At 44.1% G+C, this 26,785-nt stretch overlaps 3 protein-coding genes across 4 annotated transcripts in view; 1 reads left to right on the top strand and 2 right to left on the bottom strand.

Moving 5' to 3' along the window:
* The window catches only part of LOC306924943 (uncharacterized protein), a gene marked incomplete at its 5' end in the record, with an annotated part of 46,724 nt that overhangs the window by 11,069 nt on the left and 8,870 nt on the right, over positions 1-26,785 (top strand). The window contains 7 exons of the mRNA XM_079503623.1: positions 3,421-3,486; positions 5,475-5,552; positions 6,215-6,308; positions 14,357-14,552; positions 15,753-16,087; positions 18,046-18,182; positions 23,994-24,036. Of these exons, the coding sequence (XP_079359749.1) occupies positions 3,421-3,486; positions 5,475-5,552; positions 6,215-6,308; positions 14,357-14,552; positions 15,753-16,087; positions 18,046-18,182; positions 23,994-24,036 (949 nt within the window). The remainder of the gene's footprint in view (positions 1-3,420; positions 3,487-5,474; positions 5,553-6,214; positions 6,309-14,356; positions 14,553-15,752; positions 16,088-18,045; positions 18,183-23,993; positions 24,037-26,785) is intronic.
* On the bottom strand, positions 3,814-26,486 carry LOC306925584 (nuclear factor 7, ovary-like). 2 transcript variants are annotated; one of them, XR_013790264.1, is made up of 3 exons: positions 25,567-26,486; positions 24,880-25,524; positions 3,814-4,551 (listed from the first exon to the last, which is right to left on the bottom strand). XR_013790264.1 is itself a non-coding variant. In XM_079504507.1 (2 exons), exons 1-2 carry the CDS (start codon positions 26,431-26,433, stop codon positions 24,967-24,969), a joined length of 1,425 nt encoding a protein of 474 aa, XP_079360633.1. In that variant the 5' UTR covers positions 26,434-26,486; the 3' UTR covers positions 24,840-24,966. The 2 variants fall into 2 exon arrangements, 1 of the variants encoding a protein (XP_079360633.1); XM_079504507.1 differs by lacking the exon at positions 3,814-4,551 and having other exon boundaries at positions 24,840-25,524.
* On the bottom strand, positions 4,537-8,272 carry LOC306925583 (E3 ubiquitin-protein ligase TRIM35-like). The gene is made up of 2 exons (XM_079504506.1): positions 8,084-8,272; positions 4,537-6,390 (listed from the first exon to the last, which is right to left on the bottom strand). The coding sequence occupies exon 2, from the start codon at positions 6,323-6,325 to the stop codon at positions 4,886-4,888; it is 1,440 nt and encodes a 479-aa protein (XP_079360632.1). The 5' UTR covers positions 6,326-6,390; positions 8,084-8,272; the 3' UTR covers positions 4,537-4,885.

The following is a 26,785-nucleotide window of genomic DNA, read 5'->3' as shown; positions in this document are numbered from 1 at the left end:
TAAGATCTTTACTGTGATGTTCAGGACTCAGGAGGGCTATACCATGATGGTTATCGCAGTATGCCCTGTCCCCTTTCCTCTTGTAAACATGCACTATGGATGCGTCCTTGAAGTCTGGAGGGACTTCCCCCTATCCAGATTACCTGGTACAGGTGCCATGCCTCCATTCTTGTAGATGTCTGCAGGCAACCCATCACCTCCTGGTGCCTTTCCAGAAGTGGGTTGTTGGAGTGCTTTCACTGTCTCTGCACTGGTGGGGGGGGTCAGCCAGATCAGCTTTGATTGGCAGCTGGGGTATCGTGGCAATATCCTCTTCGGAAATTGAGGACTCTCTGTTTAAGACCTCACTGAAGTGCTCTTCCCAGTGTGCTAGGATGTCACTCTTGTCAGTGAGCAGGACACTTGTCAGAGGAGCGGACTGGAGTTGAGCCAGTGGTTTTGGGCCCATAAAGAGCACACAGAATGATGCATGCATCTGAGACATTCCCAGTCAGGAATGGAGTGAAGCTCCTGCTGCATCTTGTCTCCAGTCCCTGGCACATGAACAGATTTTCTGGCAGCCTTTGATACAGCTACATGATATTGTCTTGTTCATTGACATAGGCCAGGCTGGCTCTGTAGATGGACAGGGGACTGCATTCCCGTCACTGAGAGACCATCCATACTCAGCGATGCACGATCCTGCCAGGGATGATTGTCAACATAAACAGAGGAAATTCCAACAAACAGTAGAACAAAACCAAAATACAGCCAGAGGGATGTCTTTCTGCAAAGAAACACCCCAGAACAATAATATCTTTCGTGGTTAGAAACCATGAGTTTGTATTTATAGCTCATCTGGTTCAGAAGCCAAACCTATTTTCTGGGTGCTAGTATTGTGGTGGCCATATTGGATATCATGGAAACTTCCAATACAAACCATTATGGTATTCATATCATTGATCAACCTGTGAAGTTTCGTGGAAATATCCCTCAGTTAAAAACGTTGCCCTATTCACCCGCATTATAGGCTAATGGGGGCTAATATTGTGGTGGCCATATTGCATTTCCAGCAAAGAAATTGACCGGTGTGTCCATATAGGTTGTGATTCTATTGGGTCATAGATATTTCTGGTGGTCAACCTTTGATGTTATGGCAAATGCAGGTATCCAAAAAGGGGTGGTTTGCCCCCCTGGGTAATAGGATCTGACAGGAAATGTAATGTCTCTTTTCTTTTTCATGTTTGCAGCCATTTTGACAATATGCAAGCTCAAGAAAATATGTTCCTTCTGTGCCATGAATCTTAGCCAATGGATTAATATTGCTTGTGTTTGCCAAAACAGTCAACAATCATGGTAGAAATCATGGTAAAGCACTATTTCGGGTAGCCACCATCTTGTAAATATGCACAATAAGGGTCCAGACACACCCAATAATAAAAATAGGTATTCCATTGAGTCTCTCATGGTCAGAAACCATGAAATAGTGGAAAGCGTTCATTTTGAACCTTTAAAACCACTTATAACCACCTTATAACCACTTTTTCAAATACACTAGTTATTATAATCATAACTCTAATTTATATAAGCTAATTGGATTCCTACATAACTAAAACATAGGGTTAGACACCAAAATTACTTGTCTAGGATGAATAATGGATGAGTAATGGTCTTTTAAGAACTGGCGGCGGCCATCTTGAAAATGACACCTTTCGCATGGTCAAACTTTGGTAAACTTTTAGTATGTTATTAAGGACACCTAATACTACACAAAACAGTTGAGAAACCTTCTGTTGCAATTTTTCTAGGGTCAAACCATAATTGCACCTGTCTAGTGGCGCTCTATGAGCTTGCAGATCTGCTATTTTTCAATAGCTAAAGTATAACATAATGCTTAGTTAAAACAACTTTTTGAGGCACTTGTCGTACTTCGGGCAAGTACATTTCCCATATCACTTGCCCCGGGGCACAAGAGTCACTTGTCCGGAGCTCGAGCACACACACAAATACATTTTAAATCGACAAATTGTAAGTTGTTTTTCATGAATGCATGTTTGTTACTCTGGGTCCAGGGTAAAGTACACACGCATTGCTAGAAGTTTAAATGCCGACGTGGTCAGTCTGCTAACCCGTGCGCGGATAGGACCGATCTACAGTTGTGTATTTGAAATACATGAAATGTACAGAATGTAAGATCACAGACATTCTATAGGCTATTTCCAATATTGGAATGGTGATTTATTAGGAAAGCCAAACAATAATGCCAGACAATACTGTAGGCTGCTATAGGAGCGCCACAGAAAAGGTGAGACAGAGAGTTACTTGTCAACAACGGACAAAGAGGGATTTATTACTTGTACAGGACAACAGGACAAGCGTTAATGTCAAGCCCTGCCTGCGTGTGCCAGGTGGACGAAGGAGAACGGCTCCATGATCCGGGTCCGTGGTAGGGGTGGGCGATATGGAAGAAATATAGTCAAGGCCTAGGGGTGGGCGATATGGAAGAAATATAGTCAAGGCCTAGGCGTGGGCGATATGGAAAAAATATAGTCAAGGCCTAGGTGTGGGCGATATGGAAGAAATATAGTCAAGGCCTAGGCGTGGGCGATATGGAAGAAATATAGTCAAGGCCTAGGGGTGGGCGATATGGAAAAAATATAGTATCACGAATAAGATCTTTTTTCAAGCAGTATCACGATACACAATATCACAATATTCTTTCATGCAGTTTTTATGGTTATTCTTCAAGTTACTTAACGGTAACAAACTCAAAGGGGTAACAAAGTCTTATGCACACCTGATATGCTCTGAGACGGGTGGTCCCTCCCCGGACCACTGGTTGAAAACCACTCATCCACGTGTCCAAGGCTGTCACCATTAGTCACCTGACCATTCGTTGTCACTCAGATAATTGCGATTAAGAGTCATTAATTAAGTAATTAATCGTCAACTTAAATGTTATCGTGAAAACCCTATATTTTCCCCCTGAGAGGAAAAATATTCTTTAAAGATAAGAGAAAATTGGAAGGGAGAGAACAAGAAAGCAACTTCTGCTCCTGTTCTTTTCTCAGTGGATCTACATTCAGAGTTGTGTCAGTGAGATGCCCACAAGAGGGCAGTGATGAGTGGCTTCACTGTAACCCTTCCACCGTAAAAAGAAATAAAGGAAAAAGCACTAAAAACACAGGGAGTGCATGGTCTCAGTCCAAAACTAGAAAAAGTGCCCTTCTGGGCACAGGTCTCCACCAGGATACTCTCTCCCCATGCCTTCGGCCTGGTGGAGACAACTAGCCAGGCGACTACTACTCCCCCCTCCCCGACACCCGGACACACTGACACACTGACACACACTATTGACCTGTCTCATGCTGTGTGTGTGTGTGTGTGTGTGTGTGTGTGTGTGTGTGTGTGTGTGTGTGTGTGTTTGTGCGTGCGCTGTAGTGTGAGGAGTGCATGTGTTGGCAGCACACTGCGTGCATGGGTCTCCTGGAAGACAGGATCCTCCAGGTAATGACACGTTTTAAATTGACCATTCATTATTCTCACACAAATGATTGCGATTAACGATTTTTAATCGTGTGTTTTGCATTGAACATTGGAACATTGCAATTTGTATTTCTGTTTGCCTGTTGGGCATTGAAATCCTAAAATGCGCAGGGCGGATAAGACAAATAAATTAAATATACAAATAAATCACTGACACATTTAAAGGTATATTCAGTGATTTCACTTAATTCAAATATCACTTATTTTTTCTTATTTTTTGGATAATCCTCCCTACTATAAAGTGTGCTGACCATATAATGTCCCCAGTGAGCCCCTGGGGTAAAAAAACCCTAGTTTCGGTTTGGGCTTTGGGTGGCAAAGCCTTCATCCAATCAGGATGAGAGGGGCCTTCCTCCAATCATGATCGAGTGGGGCGGGCATTGGTGCGCGTGCTGTTGGTCTGTTGTACTTCCCCCACTGTAGAGCGTGTGCATGTGCACATCTTGTTACCGGGTGGACCGGGGTTTTTTCCAAATCACCCAAATCACTGAATGCTCCTTTAATGATTTTTATTTAAATTTACAAAATACCACAACACATCACGATAATATATAAACACAAACATTGAAGACGAAGGTGAGGACGCAAATTCTAATTGGCCGGAATGAGATGATGTATTATGATGTATGATAAGAGCGCCCCTCACTTCACACAGGTGTGATTTTTGTAATATCTTTATTAACATTTGAAAAATCACACTTGTGTGAAGTGAGGTGTGCTCATCATCATCATGCATTACATTCCGTGCTCAGCCAATACAATCATCACATTCCGTGGTACACACAGACACACAAAGCTGGGCATAGGAGGTGCTAAAATTAAGTTTCTATCACACAAAGATTTTTGCTGGCCCACCTGTAGTAACTCTGAGGACCCCCTAAGGGTCCCGGACCCCATGTTGAAGACCCCTGCACTACAAAATAAAAGTATTTTATCAGGGATTATTTTTCCTGTCTGTCAAAGTAATTTGAAACAATACATTAATTAAATAATCACTGCAACCGATTTAAAATAATAATTAATAACCTAACAACCTAACATAAAATACTAGCCCTTAATCAATACCAGATTACCAGATCAATATATTCAGTACGTTCTTGAGTGGTGCAACCACTCCAAGGAACAGCAATGTCTGTGTTAACCTATGTGTTGGTTCACCTATGTGTTGGTTCACCTATGTGACTATGAGTACCAGTAGGGGCAAAAGTGGCGCTGTTGTGCCAGAAACGGAGAGAGAGAGATAGCGCTGCACTGTTGCCTGCTAATGACAGAGAGAGAGGGGGGGTGGGGGGGGGGGGAGTTGCACCACTCGGTTCACACGGGTGTGATTTTTTTTTTATCGGACGCCAGCTCAGACGTTCTAACTGTGGTTTTCCAGAGTGACGCAGAACTTCCCTGGTAACATCTTCAGAGACGGACCGTCATAATCATCAATATTAATGAGTGGAAACAGTGTCTCAGTGAAGGTGCTTGTGAAGGTGTGTAGGTGTGTGTTAGAATCAGGATCGGAGAAGGACAGCTGTCCTCTGTCCCAGTCCAGCTGGACTCTGATCCTCCGGAGTTTCTGGTTCACTGAGAGATCAGTTTTTTCCCCAGCACAACGCCTTGATAAGAAGTATGCTGTGTATTGATCCTTACAGAACCCTATCGACCAATGGTGTCCACTCTTTGGGTCTATATTCCTCCAGTAAGACTCCACACACATACCTACTAACCAGTCTGCATTGTCTCCAACCTCAACATCCCATCTGTGGGACCCTGAGGTAAAGCCCTCAGAATCCACAACATACGGCCACCAGTCAATCCTCTCTGGGTTGTCAGGAAGCTGCTGTCCCTCTTCTACACGTCTCACACTGGTCAGGTCGTCGGACACCATGAGATATGGACCAGCAGTGTTGGGGTCCAGGATGACAGGAGTGTAGGAGACGATGTCCTTCATCTTGTCCCAGACTCTGAAGGTCAGGTTCTTCAGGTGTTTGGCCTGGTCTATCAGCGCTCCTCCTGAGAGCGGCGGTGGTTCCTGCAGGGTGAGCTGGACTCCCTCCATGGTGGTCTTGTAGTTCTGCAGGAATGAGACGTGGTCGTCGGCTCTCAGCAGGTCCTCGGCAGCTTGGATCGCATCGGAGAGGGTTTCCATTTCTCTGCTCAGACCCTCAATCCTCTCCTTCATCTCCTGACTCTTCTGAGCCTCTTCCTCCCGCAGAGTGGCCAACCTGGCCTCCTCTTCCTCCTGTAGGAACCGACGGAGATTCTCAAACTGTTCCTTAATCTGCGTCTCTGTGTTCCTGGCCTGAACCTTGAGGTGATTTTCTGTTATGTCGTAACCTTTTTTAGCGTCATCAAAGACCTTCAGTTTCTCCTTTAAAGGCTCCAGTGATTCCCGGACCTTCTGTTTGCAACGTCCAAATGCTTCGTCCACGGGTAAGAACTTGTGTCCGGCGTGTTTCTCTGAATCGCGACACACGAGACACACCAGCCGTTGGTGGTCCAGACAGAAAAGCCTGAGCTTCTCACCGTGTGCGGTGCAAAGGTCCTCGGAGCTCACCGACGAGGAGCTCCGACCTTTCTCCTCCAAGAGGTTCTCGCACATGTTCTTCAGTGCAAAGTTTAAAGGAGGAAAGTCCCTGGAGGATCTTCTCTGACAAACGGGACATTCTTTTGTTGGTCTTGCCGTCCACCAATCCTGCAGACAGCCTTTGCAGAAGCTGTGTCCACAGGACAGCCCGACGGGATGTTTAAAGATGTCATGACACACGGGACAGCTCAGCTCCTCTTCCTGACGAGTAAAACGTGAAGCCATTTTGTCTGCCGGTCGCACACCTGATCTGGAATGTTCCCTGGGGATGTTGTCACACCAGATGAATACTAGACAAAACGACAACAATAACATGAGTATCAATAGTATTAGTAGTTATAAATAGTTGTTAGCCTACCCATGATAAAACCTAGCCTGGATCCAGCCCAAAGACCCCGCCCACTCTCTGAGTGGACTGCATCTCTTCAAGAAAGCTACAGTCTGATGAATACGAGACATCTCACCCCGGTGAGTTGTCTTCACTTTTTGACATGTCGGGGTGAGTTGTCCGGACAGCTCACCCCGGACAGCTCACCCCGGAAAGTGAAGACAGCTCACCCCGGAAAGTGAAGACATCTCACCCCGGTGAGATGTCTTTACTTTCCGGGGTGAGCTGTCTTCACTTTCTGACATTGCGGGGTGAGTTGTCTGTACTTTCCGTGGCACCCATTACAGTAGGCATAATTCAATTTCGGATCTAACTATCGGTTCCTACAGACGTGCGCAGTCACGGCTAATTATTTATTTATTTAACAGTAAAATCCGGTGAAACACTTGTAAGGAGTAGAGCGTCTCTCTCTTTCTCTCTCTCTCTCTCTATGCAGCATTGAGGGGGGGGGGGGGGTCGTTTGTGGATAATGTTTGCGCTTCAAAGGCAGAGTCTGACGGCTGTACAAAGTTGCTAATTAGACGCACAACGGACGCATGATCAATCAATCACAGTTCTAATAGGCCTATACTGACTGAATTACATCTGAATTGAATGCCCCAGTGTGGAGATGAGCACACTGCACTGCACAACTTTTGACCAAAATGGGACAGCACACTGCACAGCACACAGCACAACTTTTTTCTTTCTTTTTGTAGATATGACAACTTTTTAGTGCACAACTTTTGACCAAAATGGGACAGCACACTGCACTGCACACAGCACAACTTTTTTCTTTCTTTTTGTAGATATGACAACTTTTTAGTGTTTTTGTAGCAAACTGATGTTTTTTTTTTTTTTATGACAACTTTTTACTATATTTTTTAGTTTACATTTTTTCTATACTTAACCTTTTTCTATATTTTTTTGTACAAACTGATGTTTTTCTAAACTTTTGATGTTTACCTTTTTTTTATATTTTTTGTACAAACTGCTGTTTGAACTTTGTTTACAATGTTTCTATATTTAAATAAACTACATTACATTTGACCGTACATTTGACTCTTGTGTTATATTCTTGTGAAATATTCAGTAAAGTATAGCTCAAAGGCTACATATTCAGTCAGACTTTTGGTGACCCCTAAACGTGAAGACATCTCACCCCGAAAGTGGCCAAAAGTGAAGACATCTCACTCCGGAAAGTGAAGACATCTCACCCCTAAAAAAGCAGGGGTGAGATGTCTTCACGTTTAGGACTTTTGGTGAGTTGTCTGGACAACTCACCAAAAGTGAGTTTAGGTGTGAGTTGTCTTGTTACCAGTCTGATAATCAGGCTAGATAAAACCCATAATCTGAACAACGCAACAATGTCTGTGAGAAGAGCGGTTGGAGCGAGAGTGGCAGCAGAAGCTAATGTTCTGAGCTAACTGGAGCTAAAGGAAAGCCATAACAAAACACAGTGATTGAACCAACAAAAGAACGTCTGAAACGATCGAAAACAACGTCCAGGAGGTTGTGACAGACGGTTTTTGGGGGGTAAAATAAAATAAAGGGGAAACGGAGACGGCCAGTTATGACTCGAGTGTCATTCTTGTTTATAATCCTTCTGTTCTTACCTCGGTGGAGATTGTAGCAGATGGCGGTGTCGGTCTGCCAGGTTGTTGATCCGTCCGTCTATTAATTGTTCTATTTATTTATTGATTGATCGATATTTGTCTCAGATAGTTTTTCGTGTCGCAGTCTCAGACTGACGAGTGAATGCCGGTGTGAGAAAAATGCTGAGACGACTATAGAAGGAAATGGACTCATATTCTTTTGAACAGGAAGGACACTGTTACGAAACCCCTACCAAATAGTCTTATGACATGTCTAGAGGCTAGGGTTTCACAACAATGTAAGAAAAAGGGATGTCAAGCATTGGAGTTGCAAATAAACAGAGTCAACACAGGTTTAGAATCACCAAAGGTGATGTGCTTTTTTAGTTGAGGTATATTTACAGGTGGTCAAAAGTGTATGCATGAAGCATACAATAAAGCAAAACAATTAAGCCACTGCCAGGGGACACGAGTGTTGCCAAAACAACAAAAGGAGCAGCTAGGGAAACAAAAGACAGACTAACTAACTATCTAGACAATTAGTAAAACAAAAGCCTGCCTACCTAACTACTCTAACCAAAACCAGGGCTGCCAAGTCTCACGCTTTGAGAGTGAGAGTCACGCAATTTGACCTTTTACCACGCACCACGCCACACCTCTCATTTCTCACGCACGCACACTACGCACGCCGAGGGGGGCATAAAATGTGCCAAAAAAGCCAAGCCGGCTATCATAATAACAATTTTCTCCGCGGCTCCGCCGCGTAATAACGCGCGCCCATGTGTGCGTCCTCACAAACGGCAAAATAGCCGATCTGCAGGAGATCATGCAGCGCTGTTATATGCAGTAGAAGGGTAACCAGGCAGTGGACCACCAAATCGTCAGCAGGGTCCCTGACTGTGACGCATGGAAATGAGCCATGCAGAGTTTAACATCGCATCGAAATATTTTTCATGGAAGACAATATAGCCTCCACAAGTTACAACATTAAGTGAGTAAGTCACAAGTGACTATCTCTCTTCTATACTGGTGTGTGGCGTGACTGGCGTATCTTGCGTGATATGAGGAACGGTGCCAGTAGCCTACGCACATTATAGGGACAAAGTCGTGTGTGTGTGTGTGTGTGTGTGTGTGTGAAGGGGGAGGGGCCGCATCGCAACTTGTCGTTATAGTTCTGTTCAGAGAGGGGGGGGGGGGGGGGAGAGAGAGAGAGAGAGAGAGACCACAGATGTGTGGGCATGGGGAAATTAAAAATAAGGCATTTTCCCAAATTCCAGTTTTCTGACTTTTTATTTCACAACATATTCCCCAATTTCCACTGAGATTATGGGGTGAATGAATGTGGCCAGACCCATCTTCTCTTTCTGTCATAGTGACATTGTCCTGCATCAGATCATGTCCAAATCAGGTTCTCCAATCTCCAGTAGCCTCTTCAGTTTTTTGAAGATTTTTTGAGTGGTGCAACCACTCCCTTACGGAGCTATGTGTGTGGCTGGCTGGGTCTGAGCACTATGTGTGTGGATTGCTGGCTGGCTGGGTCTGAGCACTATGTGTGTGGCTTGCTGGCTGGCTGGCTGGGTCTGAGCACTATGTGTGTGTGGATTGCTGGCTGGCTGGCTGGGTCTGAGCACTAGTCCATGAGCCAGACCCCCCTAATTTGCGCGTTAATTACGAAATGGGTGGGCAAATTCTTGTTTGAATTTTTGACTAGCTGTACTTGTCTACTTCACATTTTTGTATGATAACAATCGCAGACTAGCAGCTTAGTGGTAGTTATCATGCATTGAGTACATGCACCCCTATATTGCCACATGCAAATTGTGACAACAAATATATGATCAACTTTTGAACCTTACTTTGTGCAGAGACCAATGAAACCACTTTTCTGCATAATTCAAATATGGGGAATTGATTGGAATGGTTATTTTACTTCCACAAAACTTCCATATATGCTTAAATGGGCTTTTAATGCAGTATTTTGCACACACATCTAAGAAATTTAAAATAAGGCTTGCAAATATCCCCATTTTGGAAGTGTGTGCTAAGAACCAACATGTTCCTAATGGCTATAGAGAACTGCTCACCATTCTAAGCTTTAATATGAGTGGTAACATGTGTTTGTACGTTTTGTAACTCTAGAGATACAATCAGAAACACTATTATAGTGTGATAACACGAGCCAGGGCCATAGCTATAGAATCAAATCGGTGGGCAAAGCTGGTGTGATTCTTTTGACTTGTTGTGCATCTCTACTTCACAGTTTGGCATGATAACCATTGCAGACACATAGCTTAGTGGTCGTTATCATGCATTGAATATGTGGCCCCCTATATTACCACACACATTCTTACAAAAATATATGATAAACGTTTGAGCCATTATTGTGTAGAGACCTATAATCACACCTTTCTGCATAATTCAAGTATGGGTAATTGACTGGAATAGTCATTTTACTTATTCAATACTTTCATATATGCTTAAAACTCGACACCAGGCTGGCTGAAGAAGTTCCTCATGCAGAAGACCCCAACACGTTGTAGTGTCTGGCCCTTAGACTTATTGACAGTCATGCCGAAGCAGGGTCTCACTGGAAACTGGTGGGGCAGAGTGAATGGATAGATGATGTTGGTTGGACACAGGGTGATGCGTGGCCGTGGACTGAGAGTGCATCCCGCATTGACACCAACCACAGATCTTGCAGCTTTAGGCGTGCATCTCGTGCTTTGTCTGACTCAGCTCTCTATGCACGTTGTTGTGCGTCACGCATCCGGTTGCAGTATAGGCTCGGGTACCTTTGGGCATATTGGCATGTAAAAAAGGTGATCTGTAACTGCCATCTATTAGCCAATTCATCGTTCTGTTGAGCTGGTCAAGTCATGGTGATGTCAGCGGTATCACCTTTTATGCCCATCTTTGTCAGGCATGCCCAAATATGGGGTCTATGCAGATGTCAGAAGTCGGTGGGACGAACCCGTATTTAGGCATGCCCAAATATGGAGTTGCAGAGGCAGAGGCCTTGTGATGTCAGCTGTGGCCCGGGCAGAGGCCTTTTGTGGCGGTTCTGGACAATCATGGGTCCGACCAACTCAACACCGGGCACTGCACTCCCTGTGGGGGTGTAGAACGCGTGTGTCGAATTTGAAGTAGGTGGGGCGAACGGTTTTGGTGTTACATGTATTACAGACGTACAGCTGTACAGACACAGAGACTTTGCATTTATAGTTAGATGATACATTGGCTACTATATGGACATTGAATATTCCCTCATTTAAAACCTTTGATTTTGACATGTTAACAAAATGAAATAAGAATGTTGACTCTGTCAATACAATATTCAATTGACAGTCATGCAAAATCAGGCATATTTTCCTATATAATGCCTAATTTGCATATTTAAATATACAATTTCAGAAAACTTGTAATACAATAAATCATTGTTTTCATGTAATTAATCAACTATAGGCCGTGTTGGGACCCCAGAAAAAGTGCCTAGAAAATGAATTTCGTTCCCGCGTCATGGGCACTACTCATTCAATGCATTTTTTCAAATCAACCTGGGGACCACTATTGTGTTGGGTGGGGATATGGGCTAAGATTAGTGCTTTTGTAACTTAACACTTGCTATGCATCCCATGTGTATACAACATCCCACTGTTTCTCAACCGTTGACTACTACTGGTAAAATGTCCTAATAATAATGACTCAACCAGACAATCCGGTGCACTTCCCCTTTCTTGAGATTCTAACTCCCTTTTTCTGTTGAATTTCTTGAACTCCAACTTGTCAGTAAATGACTACATGGATGGACTCATCATAGGTCACCAGGTCATTCAGTGCACTTCCCCTTTCTTGAGATTCTAACTCCCTTTTTCTGTTGAATTTCTTGAACTCCAACTTGTCAGTAAATGACATGGATGGACTCATCATAGGTCACCAGGTCATTCAGTTCACGGTTTCTCAACTAGTGGAAAGAACATTTAAAAAAATCAACAAATCCTACATTACTAAATGCATGGTCAGGGACCACATGCAATACCTCCACGGACCACCAGTGGTCCACGGACCACCTGTTGAAAACCCATGGTCTACTAGATGGACGTGTGTATGCACGTACAGAGATTTTGTGCATTAATTATTTAATACTCCTATCTGTATCAATATGAATGTGTATATTAGAGTGTTCTAGATAGATGTAATCATACATCACAGCATTTCAATGTGGCCTACTAGGGAAGTTTCATGGTGATCACTAGTTCTTAAGTTTTTTCATCCTATTCACATGTATATAGGTGAAAATAACAAAATGTGTGATAAATATGAAAAAGCTGCTCCTGTGGAAGTGTTATCATATATTAATTTACTTATATTGACCTTCTAAACAATTTAATATAGGTATGGTTTTGCCCACTCATTTCGTAATGAAAACTTGTCTGGCTGGCTGGCTGGGTCTGAGCACTATGTGTGTGGCTTGCTGGCTGGCTGGCTGGCTGGGTCTGAGCACTATGTGTGTGGCTTGCTGGCTGGCTGGCTGGGTCTGAGCACTATGTGTGTGGCTTGCTGGCTGGCTGGGTCTGAGCACTATGTGTGTGGCTTGCTGGCTGGCTGGCTGGGTCTGAGCACTATGTGTGTGGCTTGCTGGCTGGCTGGGTCTGAGCACGAAAACAGCGTGGTGGTTTTTCACCACCTGTGCGCAACCAAACACAAACACAAACACAAACACACATGCACATATTAACTGTATATATGATGATTTCGGGTGTGCCAGTACAGTACAGTACAGTACAGTACAGTACAGTACAGTAGTGGGTCATTTCTCTACCGTTTCGGATGCGGGGTGGCTCGCAGGAACCGGCCCGGCACCCTGGGCTCTATCCTGTGGGTCTGACCCCCCCCCCCCCCCCCGGGGACCCCCACACGGAGTTGCACCACTCTAGGGTGGGATGTCTGTATTCCTCTAAAATTGGCCTTTTTTAACATTGATTTAGAGTCTAAATCAATGTTAAAAAAGGCCAAATCGACATTAAAAAAGGCCAATTTTTTTTCGCCGCCGCCCGGTGGGCGGCGTCGAACACATTAGGACACTAAGGTCTCACTCTTGGCATTTTCTGAAACTTGGCAGCCCTGCCAAAACGTAGTTCAAAATACATGTGGTGGCAAACACCCCTTACCTAGTGTGCTTAACAAGGTTCTACCTACGTGGTGCCTATGTATAGAGGCCTCCGTCTTACCTGTCCCAAGGCAGGGCATATAGCATAGAATTTACATTAGTAGTAGAACATTACACTAAACACATAAGATTTGCTCTGGGACACAAAAGGAGACAAATGATGCAGCAGTGACAGGGCTACAAACAAAACTGAGGTGTGCTGGTTGAGAGAGTGAGCCCAGGTGGGACTCAGCCTTTTATAGGCAGCAGGTGGTGGTGATTGGATGAGGGAGGAGTCAGGTAACAGGCTGATTGACAGATGGGGACTTCAAACCTGCAGAGAATGAGAGAGTGGAGGGAAGGAGAGACAGGGGAGGAATACAGAGCAACCCACAAACTACACTACGTGGCACGTAACAGACACACACAAACAGCTTCAGGCAGCATGCAATCCACATTCCAATCCACATTCCACACTTGCGACTCGCGTGTGCACCACACACACACAATAACACAATGATTCAAAGTTCATGTTCTTGTAGATTACTCAGTGGTTGTACTTTGGCTCCCAGGCAGAAATAAATATGAGAGCATTAATTCAATGGATACTCCACAATAACTGCTTCTATACTTATAAGAGTATTAGTACTCAATGGCTACTCCAGAATACTGTGAAGTGAGGGGAGCTCTTATCATCGTACATCATCACGACATAAATAGACACCGTCTATTTTCTCAGACACTGACGTGAGATTCTCCATTCATTGTCAACGAGAATTTAAAATTTGTGGACAGACTGGACCAAAAGCTGGACATACGTAGGAGGGGCTAGCCCCCCTCAAAAATGCCAGGAAACTTAGGTCAGTATTTAGAAGGCGTTTTTTTTAGAATCGTAATAGTCTGATTGGTAAGTTGATAACTCTGACAAACTTTCACAATTTGTGCCACTTTATATATATTATATTATTTGACAGCTCTGCGTTCGATTGGGTTTATTTTGGCGTTCATTCCACGGGTGAAGAGCCAAACGGAGACGTGGAAATGAATCTCATGTCACCGTAGATTTGATAAATTATATTGTTATGTATATTACTCTATATTTTTATGATGTTATCGTGTCCACATTGTGTGTCGTCCCCCCCCCGCAGGCCAGAGGTGCAGCGCCAAGTACCGCCACGACCGCGATTGGCTGGCGAAGGGTCACATGTTCGGCCTGTCCGTCCTGTCGGAGAACTACTCCAAGCAGAACAGCCAGAGGATCGTCTCCACCCACCAGCTGCTGGCCGACCTGTTCAGCCTCCGACATGTCCTGCACGGCCTGACCCTCAAGATGGACATACTGCAGTACGTCGAACCCATTTTAGGCCCGAGATCAGATTCTAAAAAAAATGTCTTCTACATCCTGACAGTTTTCTGAAAAAGCTGTGTTTCTATGTCGGTGGTTCTTCGATTTTTTTAAAAATTGCAGACCTACAAGCTCGTAGCGTGCCACTCGGTGGCGCGCTATGAGCTTGTAGATCTGCTATTTTTAAATAGCTAAAGCATAACATGATGCTAACACCAAAAGAGGTTCCCGCCCCCAAAATGGGTTAACCCATTTAGGCCTGACGTCGAAATAAAAACAAACGTTCGCTCTGAAAGAATATATATTCAAAGAGTTGTGCCGCATTTTCACGATTTTTCTAAAATAGCAGACCTACAAGCTCATGGCGCGCCACTCGGTGGCGCGCTATGAGCTTGTAGATCTGCTATTTTTCAATAGCTAAAGTATAACGTAATGCTTAGTTAAAACACCAACAGGGGTTCCCGCCCAAAATGCGTGCGTGCACATACATGCACTCTCACTCTGAAGATTGACATCGTACAGTAAGACATGTTAAAACACGCAATATCAAAATACTGTTACATGCAAGGCTCTTGCATTCAATACTTTATTGGCATCAAAGTAAAAAATGGTCGAATCTGCAAGCTCACAAGGCATCGCGATGACAAAGGGTTGCCTTATTTTTATATTTGGGTACAAACCAAAAATATCTCAAAGGTAGATCTGCTATTTTCGGCTTTAGGGTTACAGTTAACACTTTAAGCGGCCAGGGTTATTTAATCCATTACATTCATGCGCCCAGTCGATTTTTAAACACGGACCCCTTTTCCGGACGGACCGGCGGAAGTGGTTGATGTGTGTGTAGCAGCTAACAATAGCCACACCACTCTAGAGTCGATCGATTCATCAGCTAAACAGGGGAGGGAGTTTTTCGATGACGTCTCACTCTTGCGCGTCACCGAGGATTGCCCAGCAGGCTTGTCTGGGCTATACAGCCATGCGATCCGTTCCCGTATCAATAAACTTCGTCTTTTGGACAATACTTCGTCCTGAGCGTCGGGCGTTACTAATAGAAAGGACAAATAACTTCGTCCTGGGCGTTCAGGATGTTAAGAATCGCCATCCTAAAATGTTGATGTCCTCATAGTGTGTGTGTGTGTGTGTGTGTGTCACTGTGTGTGTGTCACTGTGTGTGTGTGCGTGCGTGCGTGGCTCTCCAGGGACTGCCACAGTCCCAGCCTACAGCTTTGGGCACGCTCCTGGGTCAACTCGGACGAGCACCAGCCAATGGGAGGCCTGCCCGACTGCCTGCACTTCCTGGATCCCCGCCTCCCTCCTTTACCGCCGCTGCCCCACGGCTCCTCCCCCTTGCCTCAGCCGCACCCCCTGCCCCAGCCGCCCCCCTCCTCCTCCTCCTCCTCCTCGTCGGACGCCCCCCTCCTCGACACCTACATCACCAGCGAGCACAGCTACCAGAAACCAGCCGACCCGGTGCACAGCCCTGAGGGCTCCCTGCACCCCCCGGGCCCAGCTGGGGGTGGGGACTCTGCTGGCTGTAGCGCCATGCAGCAGCACGCACGGGTACGATCACCGTCCATTAGGGACACCCTTAGTATCATTATTATCCCATTTAGGCCTGACGTCGACATTTTAGAAAATGTCTTCTAAATCATGACAATTTTCTGAAAAAAAACCTCACGTTTCTGTATCAGTGGTTCTCAATGTTTCATGTCAAGGACCCCAGAAATTATATATTATTTGCCGCCCGACCCCCCCCCCCCCCCATCTGAAAATATGTTGTTCCAGGGACCCCCCCCCCCCCAGAAGCAAAGATTTGAGTTAAAAACGTTCGCTCTGAACGAATATATATTCAAATATTCAAATAAAGTTCAGTACTTTATACAACACTATTTCATTTGATAATGTGATGGCATAGTTTTTCATAGTTTGTATTATTTGTGTTGCGACGTTGACATGATGACATGAGTTAGAAACGTCTTAAAAACGAGAGTTCTCCCTCTGGGAGATGGAGTCTATCCCTGTTTCGCAATGCGCTTAGACCTCTGGGAGATGGAGTCTATCCGTGTTTCGCAATGCGCTAGACCTCTGGGAGATGGAGTCTATCCCTGTTTCGCAATGCGCTTAGACCTCTGGGAGATGGAGTCTATCCCTGTTTCGCAATGCGCTTAGACCTCTGGGAGATGGAGCCTATCCCTGGTTCGCAATGCGCTTAGACCTCTGGGAGATGGAGTCTATCCCTGTTTCGCAATGCGCTTAGACCTCTGGGAGATGGAGTCTATCCCTGTTTCGCAATGCGCTTAGACCTCTGGGAGATGGAGTCTATCCCTGTTTTGCAATGCGCTATACCTCTGGGAGATGGAGTCTATTCGTGTTTCGCAATGAGCTTAGACCTCTGGGAGATGGAGTCTATTCGTGTTTCGCAATGCGCTTAGACCTCTGGGAGATGGAGTCTATCCCTGTTTCGCAATGCGCTTAGACCTCTGGGAGATGGAGTCTATCCCTGTTTTTCGCAATGCACTTAGACCTCTGGGAGATGGAGTCTATCCCTGTTTCACAATGCGCTGTTTCGCAATGCGCTAGACCTCTGGGAGATGGATTGCTGAGGAGCGCAACACCTATACATCAGCTCCCAGCACGTACCGCGTTGACTTTGCCCCACACAAGCTTGTGCTACTCGTACGCCGAGTTGGTGGTGACCTTGTGGTCGAAAGGTGGTCTACCGACTTGAGCTCCTCGAAACAATACCTTGTCCTTATACGATAAAGTATAAGTCACTTACACCCTCCTTCTAATGAGAGCGCAAAATCTGTCTTGGAAGAGCCACCCATCGACTAATCTAACCCATTTTGACCTGAGATCAGATTCTAAAAATGTCTTCTACATCCTGACAGTTTTCTGAAAAAGCTATGTTTCTATGTCAAAATAGCAGACCTACAAGCTCGTAGCTATTGAGCTTGAGCTTGTAGATCTGCTATTTTTCAATAGCTAAAGCATAACATAATGCTAACACCAAAAGGGGTTCCCGCTCAAAATGGGCTAATATACGGCAACCTTCCCCGTGTCTCTTCACTAGTCCGATCCAGAAGAACACAGTTTGCCGGCCACTGCTACAGAGCTGACAATGAGCTTATATCTTCCCTTCTTCTCTGGAGTCCTGCCTCAAAGCAGACCAGTGGTAGAAAAAACTGTCGTTCCCTGATGTCATCGCTATAGGGACACATGCATCAGTAAGCAGAAACTGGGGATGGCAATGAAGGAGCGGGAAGTCTGGCGTAATATTGTGAAATCCACGATCTCGACCGCGGTCGAAAAATGATGATGATGATAAATCAAGGCATTAGTTTTGTTAAGTCAGTACAGTGCCTTCATGGTGTTGTGTTGGAATGGCAGCCGGTAATCGTTCTAATAATAATAACAAATAATATATATTAATAATGTGGTGTTGATACTCATGTGGTGACATCACTCTCCTGCTTCCCTCTCCATTGGCAGTTCTAGAATCCTGGCTGGACCTATCAGGAGGCCTAGAACCGCCGGACCCTTTGGCCCGCCTCCCGCAGCTCAAGCTGTCAATCAAACAGCTACTGGCGGACCTTAGCAAGCTGCAGCATATTAGTGCACTCTGCTCTGTCTGACATAATGCACGTGCATATACACACACACACACACACACGCGCACGCACACACACACACGCACAGTGACAAACTGGCAGACCCACTAGCCTGTAGATTGTCTTATTTAAAGGGCGGCGTCTTCATCGATTTCTTTACCCGAAATACTGTCTTTTCTATTTGTGAGGACGATGTGAACGACTGTCAACACTTCCCTCCCTCTTAACCTGACCTCAAAATAAAATAAAAAGAATCTTCTAAATCCTCCAGTTTTCTGAAGTAAATATTTTCACGATTTTTCAAAAATAGCAGATCTACAAGCTCGTAGCGCGCCACTCGGTGGCGCGCTACGAGCTTGTAGATCTGCTATTTTTCAATAGCTAAATTATAACATAATGTTTAAAACACCAAATAGGGTTCCTGCCCGAAATGGGTTAAACGCCATAACCACACGAGCCCTAGCGTCTCCATTGCGGGCACGGCATAATAGGCAAACATTCAGCCAAAACAGGCGAACAGGTTCGGCATAAGTTCTAGCCTATTGGCTATTTTCAGCGGGAAATATTCTTTGTGTAGATGTGAAAAAAGGAGGGAACCAAGGATAGACCCCCTGGGGTCAATTAAGTGTACAGGGTATTAATTAGGTGGTAAAAAACGAGATGTTACGGGAGGTGGTGTTGTGTCGGATTTTGCCGTGTGAACATCCTGTGGAGAGCGACGCTCTGGCGTTCACTTGTCTCGTCTTGACTGTTCTCATTAAATAGTATCGGAGTAATCCACTTTTCGATGTACATTTACTATGTCTGCATGTACGTACATGTACACACATGACAATAAAGCAACCACGTCATCGTACGTAGTATATGTCCTCCTCACAATAGAACAAGCAGGATTCTGGTTAAACATTTGAAGCCCCATTTCAAAAGTAGCCCCAAGATGGTTCGATCTGCAATTTGTGCCGCTTCACAACACGTCGCAATGCGACACTTTGTGAGCCTGTAGATTGGCTATTTTGGAAACATTTTGGATGAATAAAATAAATCTAATTATCCCCCTTAAAGTAAGGTGGGATCATTCCAAAGCTTAACCCATTTAGGCCTGACGTAGAAATTTAAAAAAAAGAATATTCTGAAAGAATATATATTCAAAGATTTGTGTCAAATTTTCACGATTAAAAAAAAATAGCAGACCTACAAGAGCAGAACTCCCACCATGGGACTCGGGCAATCAATTAATACAGTTGCAACCTCTATATTAATGGCAAGTATTTCATACAACTTAAGTTCAAAAAACTATCCCTTTAAAAGCCAAATCTCAGTCCAAGCCCAGCCAAACCCCCACAAGCCATTTAAACCCTATACACCAATCATGATGAGACTCGAACCTGTGACAACACGACAATTATGGTACTGTAAACCTGTAAACTGTCCCTGTGATGGATGGTTTCATCTTCTGACGTGGCAAAAAAAAAAAAGAAGGAAAATAAACCAAACAAATGCTACACAATCAACAGCCTTACATGAAGCAGCGAGAGAGATATTTAAAGATGGAGTCTATGAGAAATCCACTGTCTTTGTACGTCGCGTACGTCCAGTAAGTTACTTGGACTAAAATGTGGACAATGTGTTCGAAATTGGTGACACACAGACTGACACCGATACTGACTGATACACACACACACACACACACACACACACCATCACCAGATTCATAGATGGTTATGTGTACTGTACAAACACGCACACACACACACACACACACACACACACACACACACACACAATTCAGAGTGACAGCCCGGCCTGTGTACAGTATGTATGTATGTATGTATGTATGTATGTGTGTGACAAGCAAGGATGTCATGCAGGCTGTAGATTTCCGTTTTTGTACAGTTTTTCTAAAGTGAAAAGAGTTAAAAGTTGCGAAAGATAAACTCTGGTTAACAAACAAGAATACAAATGAACTTGAAGAGAGAAATTATTAACATGTTCATTTAGTATTTTGACACCTTTTTCCCCCCCTTTTGTTCAATATTACATATACCGCTGTACATTGCGTTTTATTTAAAGGTCATTCTTATGAGGTTTCCTACATGCACATGAGACCAATAAAAGTATTCTGGATAATAACTGTGTTTGTTTTTCTCTGTCAACACCAGACACGTGAATGTTAACCCATTTAGGCCTGGAAAAAAAAAGTCTTCTAAATCCTGACAGTTTTCTGAAAGAAACCCCCATCTGAAAATATGTTGTTCCAGGGACCCTCCAGAAGCAAAGATTTGACTTAAAAACATTCGTTCTGAAAAAATATATTCCAAATTTGAGGCACATTTTCACGATTTTTCAAAAATAGCAGACCTACAAGCTCGTAGCTATGAGCTTGTAGATCTGCTATTTTTCAATAGCTAAAGCATAACATGATGCTAACACCAAAAGTGGTTCCTGCCCAAAATGGGTTAAAGGACAACTTTTTTTATTTTTTTTTAGGTTGTTATTAGAGAAAGTAAATGAGTGTCAATTTTTTTTTTCATTTGCTGCTTTCTTTCGTTTTAGCTATTTTTGACCGGGGGGTTGGGATTGGCATTCGAACATGGGGCTAAATATGTATTTTTTTTACACCATTTTATAGCGATTTATTTTTTTATTATTTACTATAGTCCTACTAGACACCAGGAAATTACATCTGGCCACAAAAGATCACAGGATCTACTGAATGTGAAGGGGGTGACATGTTGAGCCATACAACACAGTATAGTAAAAATCACACCCGTGTGAACTGAGTGGTGCAAATCCCCCCTCACCCCCTCTCTCTCTCTCATTAACAGGCAACAGTGCAAAACTCTCTCTCTGGCACAACAGCGCCCCTACTGGTACTCATGAGTCACACATGAGTCTCACACATTAACACGAGTCACATATTGCTGTTCCTTGGAGTGGTTGCACCACTCAAAACAACTAAAGTTGTCCTTTAATTACGTTGTGATGCTGAGTAGCTTACCTACATCGTTGAGTAGCTTACCTATACATCGTTGAGTAGCTTACCTACATCGTTGCTGTCGGGCAGAAGCCTCTTTATCTACGCATTTTGATTTAAAACGTTGGTGTGTTCCGTAAATGAAGGCCCTAAGCCTACTGGACTAACCACAGTGTGACAAAAGTATCAAATATGGCAGATCTACAAGCAATACAAAAAAAGTATTTTTGGCATCGGTCTCCTTTTCTATTTTAAAGATCTACAAGTTCGAAACACTGCGTGAAGTGACGCGCTTTGATCTTGTAGATCTGCTGCTTTTGAATTGAATTGAATTGATCTCACCATTCATGTATATTTGTATTAATAAGTAAAGCTGTCAAATGGGGCCTGTCGGCTCAAACCCACAATGCAATGCTTTGTTTTCAAGAGTGTTGCGCACGAACGTCAGATGCATTACAAAGTTAGACAAAACAAAACGGTACCAATTCCATTTCCGCCCGCTATTTCCCATTCCATGTGCGCTTGTCTTATGTAACACCAGCGCCGCTATTCCAAAGCCCCTTCAGGTAATTTTTTTTAAACTATTTTCAGCAATGATATAATATTTTTTGGGTGGATAGACATTGTCGTGCTGGTCATTTTGAAAGTAGCTCTCAAGTAAGAAATCACACCCGTGTGAACTGAGTGGTGCAAAATGTGATTCTAAAAATGTCTTCTACATCCTGACAGTTTTCTGAAAAAGCTGTTTCTATGTCAGTCGTTCTTCGATTTTTCAAAAATAGCAGACCTACAAGCTCGTAGCGCGCCACTCGGTGGCGCGCTATGAGCTTGTAGATCTGCTATTTTTCAATATTATTATTATAACATAATGCTAACACCAAAAGGGGTTCCCGCCCAAAATGGGTTAATGTCAAGCCCTGCCTGCGTGTGCCAGGCCAGGTCCGTGGTTTTCAACCCCTCTCATTATCAATGCCTAGGGGTGGGCGATATGGAAGAAATATAGTATCAAGGCCTAGGGGTGGGCCATATGGAAGAAATATAGTATCAAGGCCTAGGGGTGGGCCATATGGAAGAAATATAGTCAAGGCCTAGGGGTGGGCCATATGGAAGAAATATAGTCAAGGCCTAGGGGTGGGCCATATGGAAGAAATATAGTCAAGGCCTAGGGGTGGGCCATATGGAAGAAATATAGTCAAGGCCTAGAGGTGGGCCATATGGAAAAAATATAGTCAAGGCCTAGGGGTGGTAGCCTGGCTTGGCCAGCCTCATAGCGGGGATTCACTGAAGATTCTTCCCGTGAATCCCCGCTATGAGGCTGGCCAAGCCAGGCTATAGGGGTGGGCCATATGGAAAAAATATAGTATCAAGAATAAGATATTTTTTCAAGCAGTATCACGATACACGATATCACAATATTCTTTCATGCAGTTTTTATGGTTATTTTTCAAGTTACTTAACAGTAACAAACCAAAAGGGGTAACAAAGTCTTATGCACACCTGATATGCTCTGAGACGGGTGGTCCCCGGACCACTCAAAACCACTCATCCAAGGCTGTCACCATTAGTCACCTGGCCATTAGTTGTCACTCAGATAATTGCGATTAAGAGTCATTAATTAAGTCATTAATCGCAATTATGTATAATCGTCAACTTAAATGTTGTCCTTGTGACAACCCTATATTTTTCCCCTGAGAGGAAAAATATTCTTTAACCCATTCTGGGCGGGAACCCCTTTTGGTGTTTTAAACATTGTTATAATTTAGCTATTGAAAAATAGCAGATCTACAAGCTCATAGCTTGTAGGTCTGCTATTTTTGAAAAATCGTGAAAATATTTATTTCAGAAAACTGGAGGATTTAGAAGATTTTTTTTAAATTGAGGTCAGGCCTAAATGGGTTAAAGATAAGAGAAAATTGGAAGGGAGAGGACAAGAAAGAAACTCGTTCTTTTCTCAGTGGATCTACATTCAGAGTTGTCAGTGAGATGCCCCCAAGAGGGCAGTGTTGAGTGGCTTCACTGTAACCCTTCCACAGTAAAAAAAAAAGAAAAGAAGGAAAAAGCACTAAAAACACAGGGAGTGCATGGTCTCAGTCCAAAACTAGCCAGGCGACTACTACTCCCCCTCCCCAACACCCTGACACACTGACACACACTATTGACCTGTCTCATGCTAACTGTGTGTGTGTGTGTGTGTGTGTGTGTGTGTGTGTGTGTGTGTGTGTGTGTGTGTGTGTGTGTGGTAGTGTGAGGAGTGCATGTGTTGGCAGCACAGTGCGTGCATGGGTCTCCTGGAAGACAGCATCCCAGACCAGTGAAGTATCTGAACTAAACAGAGAGACTGCTTTTCTCTCTATAAAGCCCATAAACAAACGTACCAAAATACTCAGAAGAAAGTCGGAGGCAGACAGATGAATGAATGAGGGTTTCCGAGTCCAGTTTATTGCAAAGACAAAGTACAGATCAGCTCTCCTGCATGGAGAGCTGATCACCCCACCAGCCTGACGGCTTGTGTGGGGCCACTGACACACAGACAGATATTTCAGTAGATTTTATACAAGCCCAATACACATTTGAATAGTTCAAGCAGACAGTCGTTTGACACCCAAACCTTAATGGTCCCAGGTCACTATAGGTGTGGTCACAGTAAGCACAGCCCCTGGCCGCCTACTCATCATCAACAAGAGATCAATAGCTATTTTCATAGCATGCAAGCTGTGAACTGGTGCCTAAATGTCTACCCTGTTGGTCAGTTCTATAGCTAGTATTAATCAGGCCTACAAATTTAGATGTGAAACAATTTAGTCTGTCTAGTTTAACATGATTTAGGCTATATTAATGAAATGTGGTTCCACCAGATACGACACCAGTACATCTGTTACATCTGCAGAGATCCTCCAGGTATTGAACATTGGAACATTGCAATTTGTATTTCTGTTTGCCTGTTGGGCTTTGTAATCCTAAAATGCGCAGGGCGGATAAATAAATTAAATATACAAATAAATCGCTGACACGTTTAATGATTTTTATTAAAATTGACAAAATACCAGAAATGGTTGATCTACAAGTGCACAACACATCACGATAATATATAAACACAAACATTGAAGACGAAGGTGAGGACGCAAGTTCTAATTGGCTGGAATGAGATGATGTATTATGATGTATGATAAGAGCGCCCCTCACTTCACACGGGTGTGATTTTTGTAATATTTTAATTAACATTTGAAAAATCACACTTGCGTGAAGTGAGGTGTGCTCATCATACATCATCATGCATTACATTCCGTGCTCAGCCAATACAATCGTCACATTCCGTGGTACACACAGACACACAAAGCTGGGCATAGGAGGTGCTAAAATCACACAAAGATTTTTGCTGGCCCACCTGTAGTAACTCTGAGGACCCCCTAAGGGTCCCGGACCCCATGTTGAAGACCGCCAATCATTTTCCTTTCTGTCAAAGTAATTTTAAACTGAACGGTACATTAAAACACATTATGTGCCCTTTCATTCTTTCAAAATAGCGACGTGGGGGGCCCATCAGATTTTGGAAAAAACTGTTTTGAAATAAAAAAACTAAAATAATAATAATAAAAAAAAATGTCTCCCCCCCAAAAAACGTGTACAGACGTCCTGGGCACTGCATGGGATGGTTCCTAGGACGTTTTGTGGACGTCTTGGGCACACATTGTGTTTTAATTAAATAATCACTGCAACCGATTAAAAATAATAATTAATAACCATAACATAAAATAATAGCCCTTAATCAATACCAGATCAATATATTCTGTACGTTTTTTTTTCTTATCGGACGCCAGCCCAGACGTTCTAACTGTGGTTTTCCAGAGTGATGCAGATCTTCCCTGGTAACATCTTCAGAGACGGACCGTCATAATCATCAATATAAATGAGTGGAAACAGTGTCTCAGTGAAGGTGCTTGTGAAGGTGTGTAGGTGTGTGTTAGAATCAGGATCGGAGAACGACAGCTGTCCTCTGTCCCAGTCCAGCTGGACTCTGATCCTCCGGAGTTTCTGATTCACTGAGAGAACAGTGTCCTCCTCAACAGAACATGCTGTGTATTGATCCTCACATAACTCTATCGACCATTCGTGTCCACTCTCTGGGTCTCTATTCCTCCGGTAAGACTCATCACACATACCTACTACCCAGTCTGCATTGTCTCCAACCTCAACATCCCAGCTGTGGGACCCTGAGGTAAAGCCCTCAGAACCCATGACATACCTCCCCCAGTCAATCCTCTCTGGGTTGTCAGGAAGCTGCTGTCCCTCTTCTACACGTCTCACACTGGTCAGGTCGTCAGACACCATGAGATATGGATCAGCAGTGTTGGGGTCCAGGATGACAGGAGTGTAGGAGACGATGTCCTTCAATTGCCCTTCGGGGACACTAATAAAATAACCTTGAACCTTCATCTTGTCCCAGACTCTGAAGGTCAGGTTCTTCAGGTGTTTGGCCTGGTCTATCAGCGCTCCTCCTGAGAGCGGCGGTGGGTCCTGCAGGGTGAGCTGGACTCCCTCCATCGTGGTCTTGTAGTTCTGCAGGAATGAGACGTGGTCGTCGGTTCTCAGCTGGTCCTCGGCAGCTTGGATTGCATCGGAGAGGGTTTCCATTTCTCTGCTCAGACCCTCAATCCTCTCCTTCATCTCCTGACTCTTCTGAGCCTCTTCCTCCCGCAGAGTGCCGATCCTGGCCTCCTCTTCCTCCTGTAGGAACCGACGGAGATTCTCAAACTGTTCCTTAATCTGCGTCTCTGTGTTCCTGGCCTGAACCTTGAGGTGATTTTCTGTTATGTCGTAACCTTTTTTAGCGTCATCAAAGACCTTAAGTTTCTCCTTTAAAGGCTCCAGTGATTCCCGGACCTTCTGTTTGCAACGTCCGAATGCTTCGTCCACGGGTAAGAACTTGTGTCCGGCGTGTTTCTCTGAATCGCGACACACGACACACACCGGCTGTTGGTGGTCCAGACAGAAAAGCCTGAGCTTCTCACCGTGTGCGGTGCAAAGGTCCTCAGAGCTCACCGACGAGGAGCTCCGACCTTTCTCCTCCAAGAGGTTCTCGCACATGTTCTTCAGTGCAAAGTTTAAAGGAGGAAAGTCATTGGAGGATCTTCTCTGACAAACGGGACATTCTTTTGTTGGTCTTGCCGTCCACCAATCCTGCACACAGTCTTTGCAGAAGCTGTGTCCACAGGACAGCCCGACAGGATGTTTAAAGATGTCATGACACACGGGACAGCTCAGCTCCTCTTCCTGACGAGTAAAACGTGAAGCCATTTTGTCTGCCGGTTGCACACCTGATCTGGAATGTTCTCTGGGGATGTTGTCACACCAGATGAATACTAGACAAAACGACAACAATAACATGTCAATAGTATCAATAGTAGTATTAGTAGTTATAAATAGTTGTTAGCCTACCCATGATAAAACCCATAATCTGAACAACGCGAGAAGAGCGGATGGAGCGAGAGTGGCAGCAGAAGCTAATGTTCTGAGCTAACTGGAGCTAAAGGAAAGCCATAACAAAACACAGTGATTGAACCAACAAAAGAACGTCGGAAACAACGTCCGGGAGGTTGTGACAGACGTTTTTTGGGGGGTAAAATAAAATAAAGGGGAAAAAGATGCA

This window comes from Electrona antarctica (assembly GCF_951216825.1).
Source record: "Electrona antarctica genome assembly, chromosome: 6".
NCBI lineage: Eukaryota > Metazoa > Chordata > Actinopteri > Myctophiformes > Myctophidae > Electrona > Electrona antarctica.
Note: the sequence above shows the minus strand (reverse complement) of the source record. Positions and strands in the feature narration are given on the sequence as shown.

Excerpts from the sequence above, each read along its gene's own strand:
- LOC306925583 (XM_079504506.1), bottom strand. The coding sequence starts at position 6,325 with ATGGCTTCACGTTTTACTCGTCAGGAAGAGGAGCTGAGCTGTCCCGTG.
- LOC306925584 (XM_079504507.1), bottom strand. The coding sequence starts at position 26,433 with ATGGCTTCACGTTTTACTCGTCAGGAAGAGGAGCTGAGCTGTCCCGTG. Across the intron at positions 25,525-25,566 it reads GAGTCTGGGACAAGATGAAG|GACATCGTCTCCTACACTCC; the intron begins GTTCAAGGTTAT and ends GGGCAATTGAAG.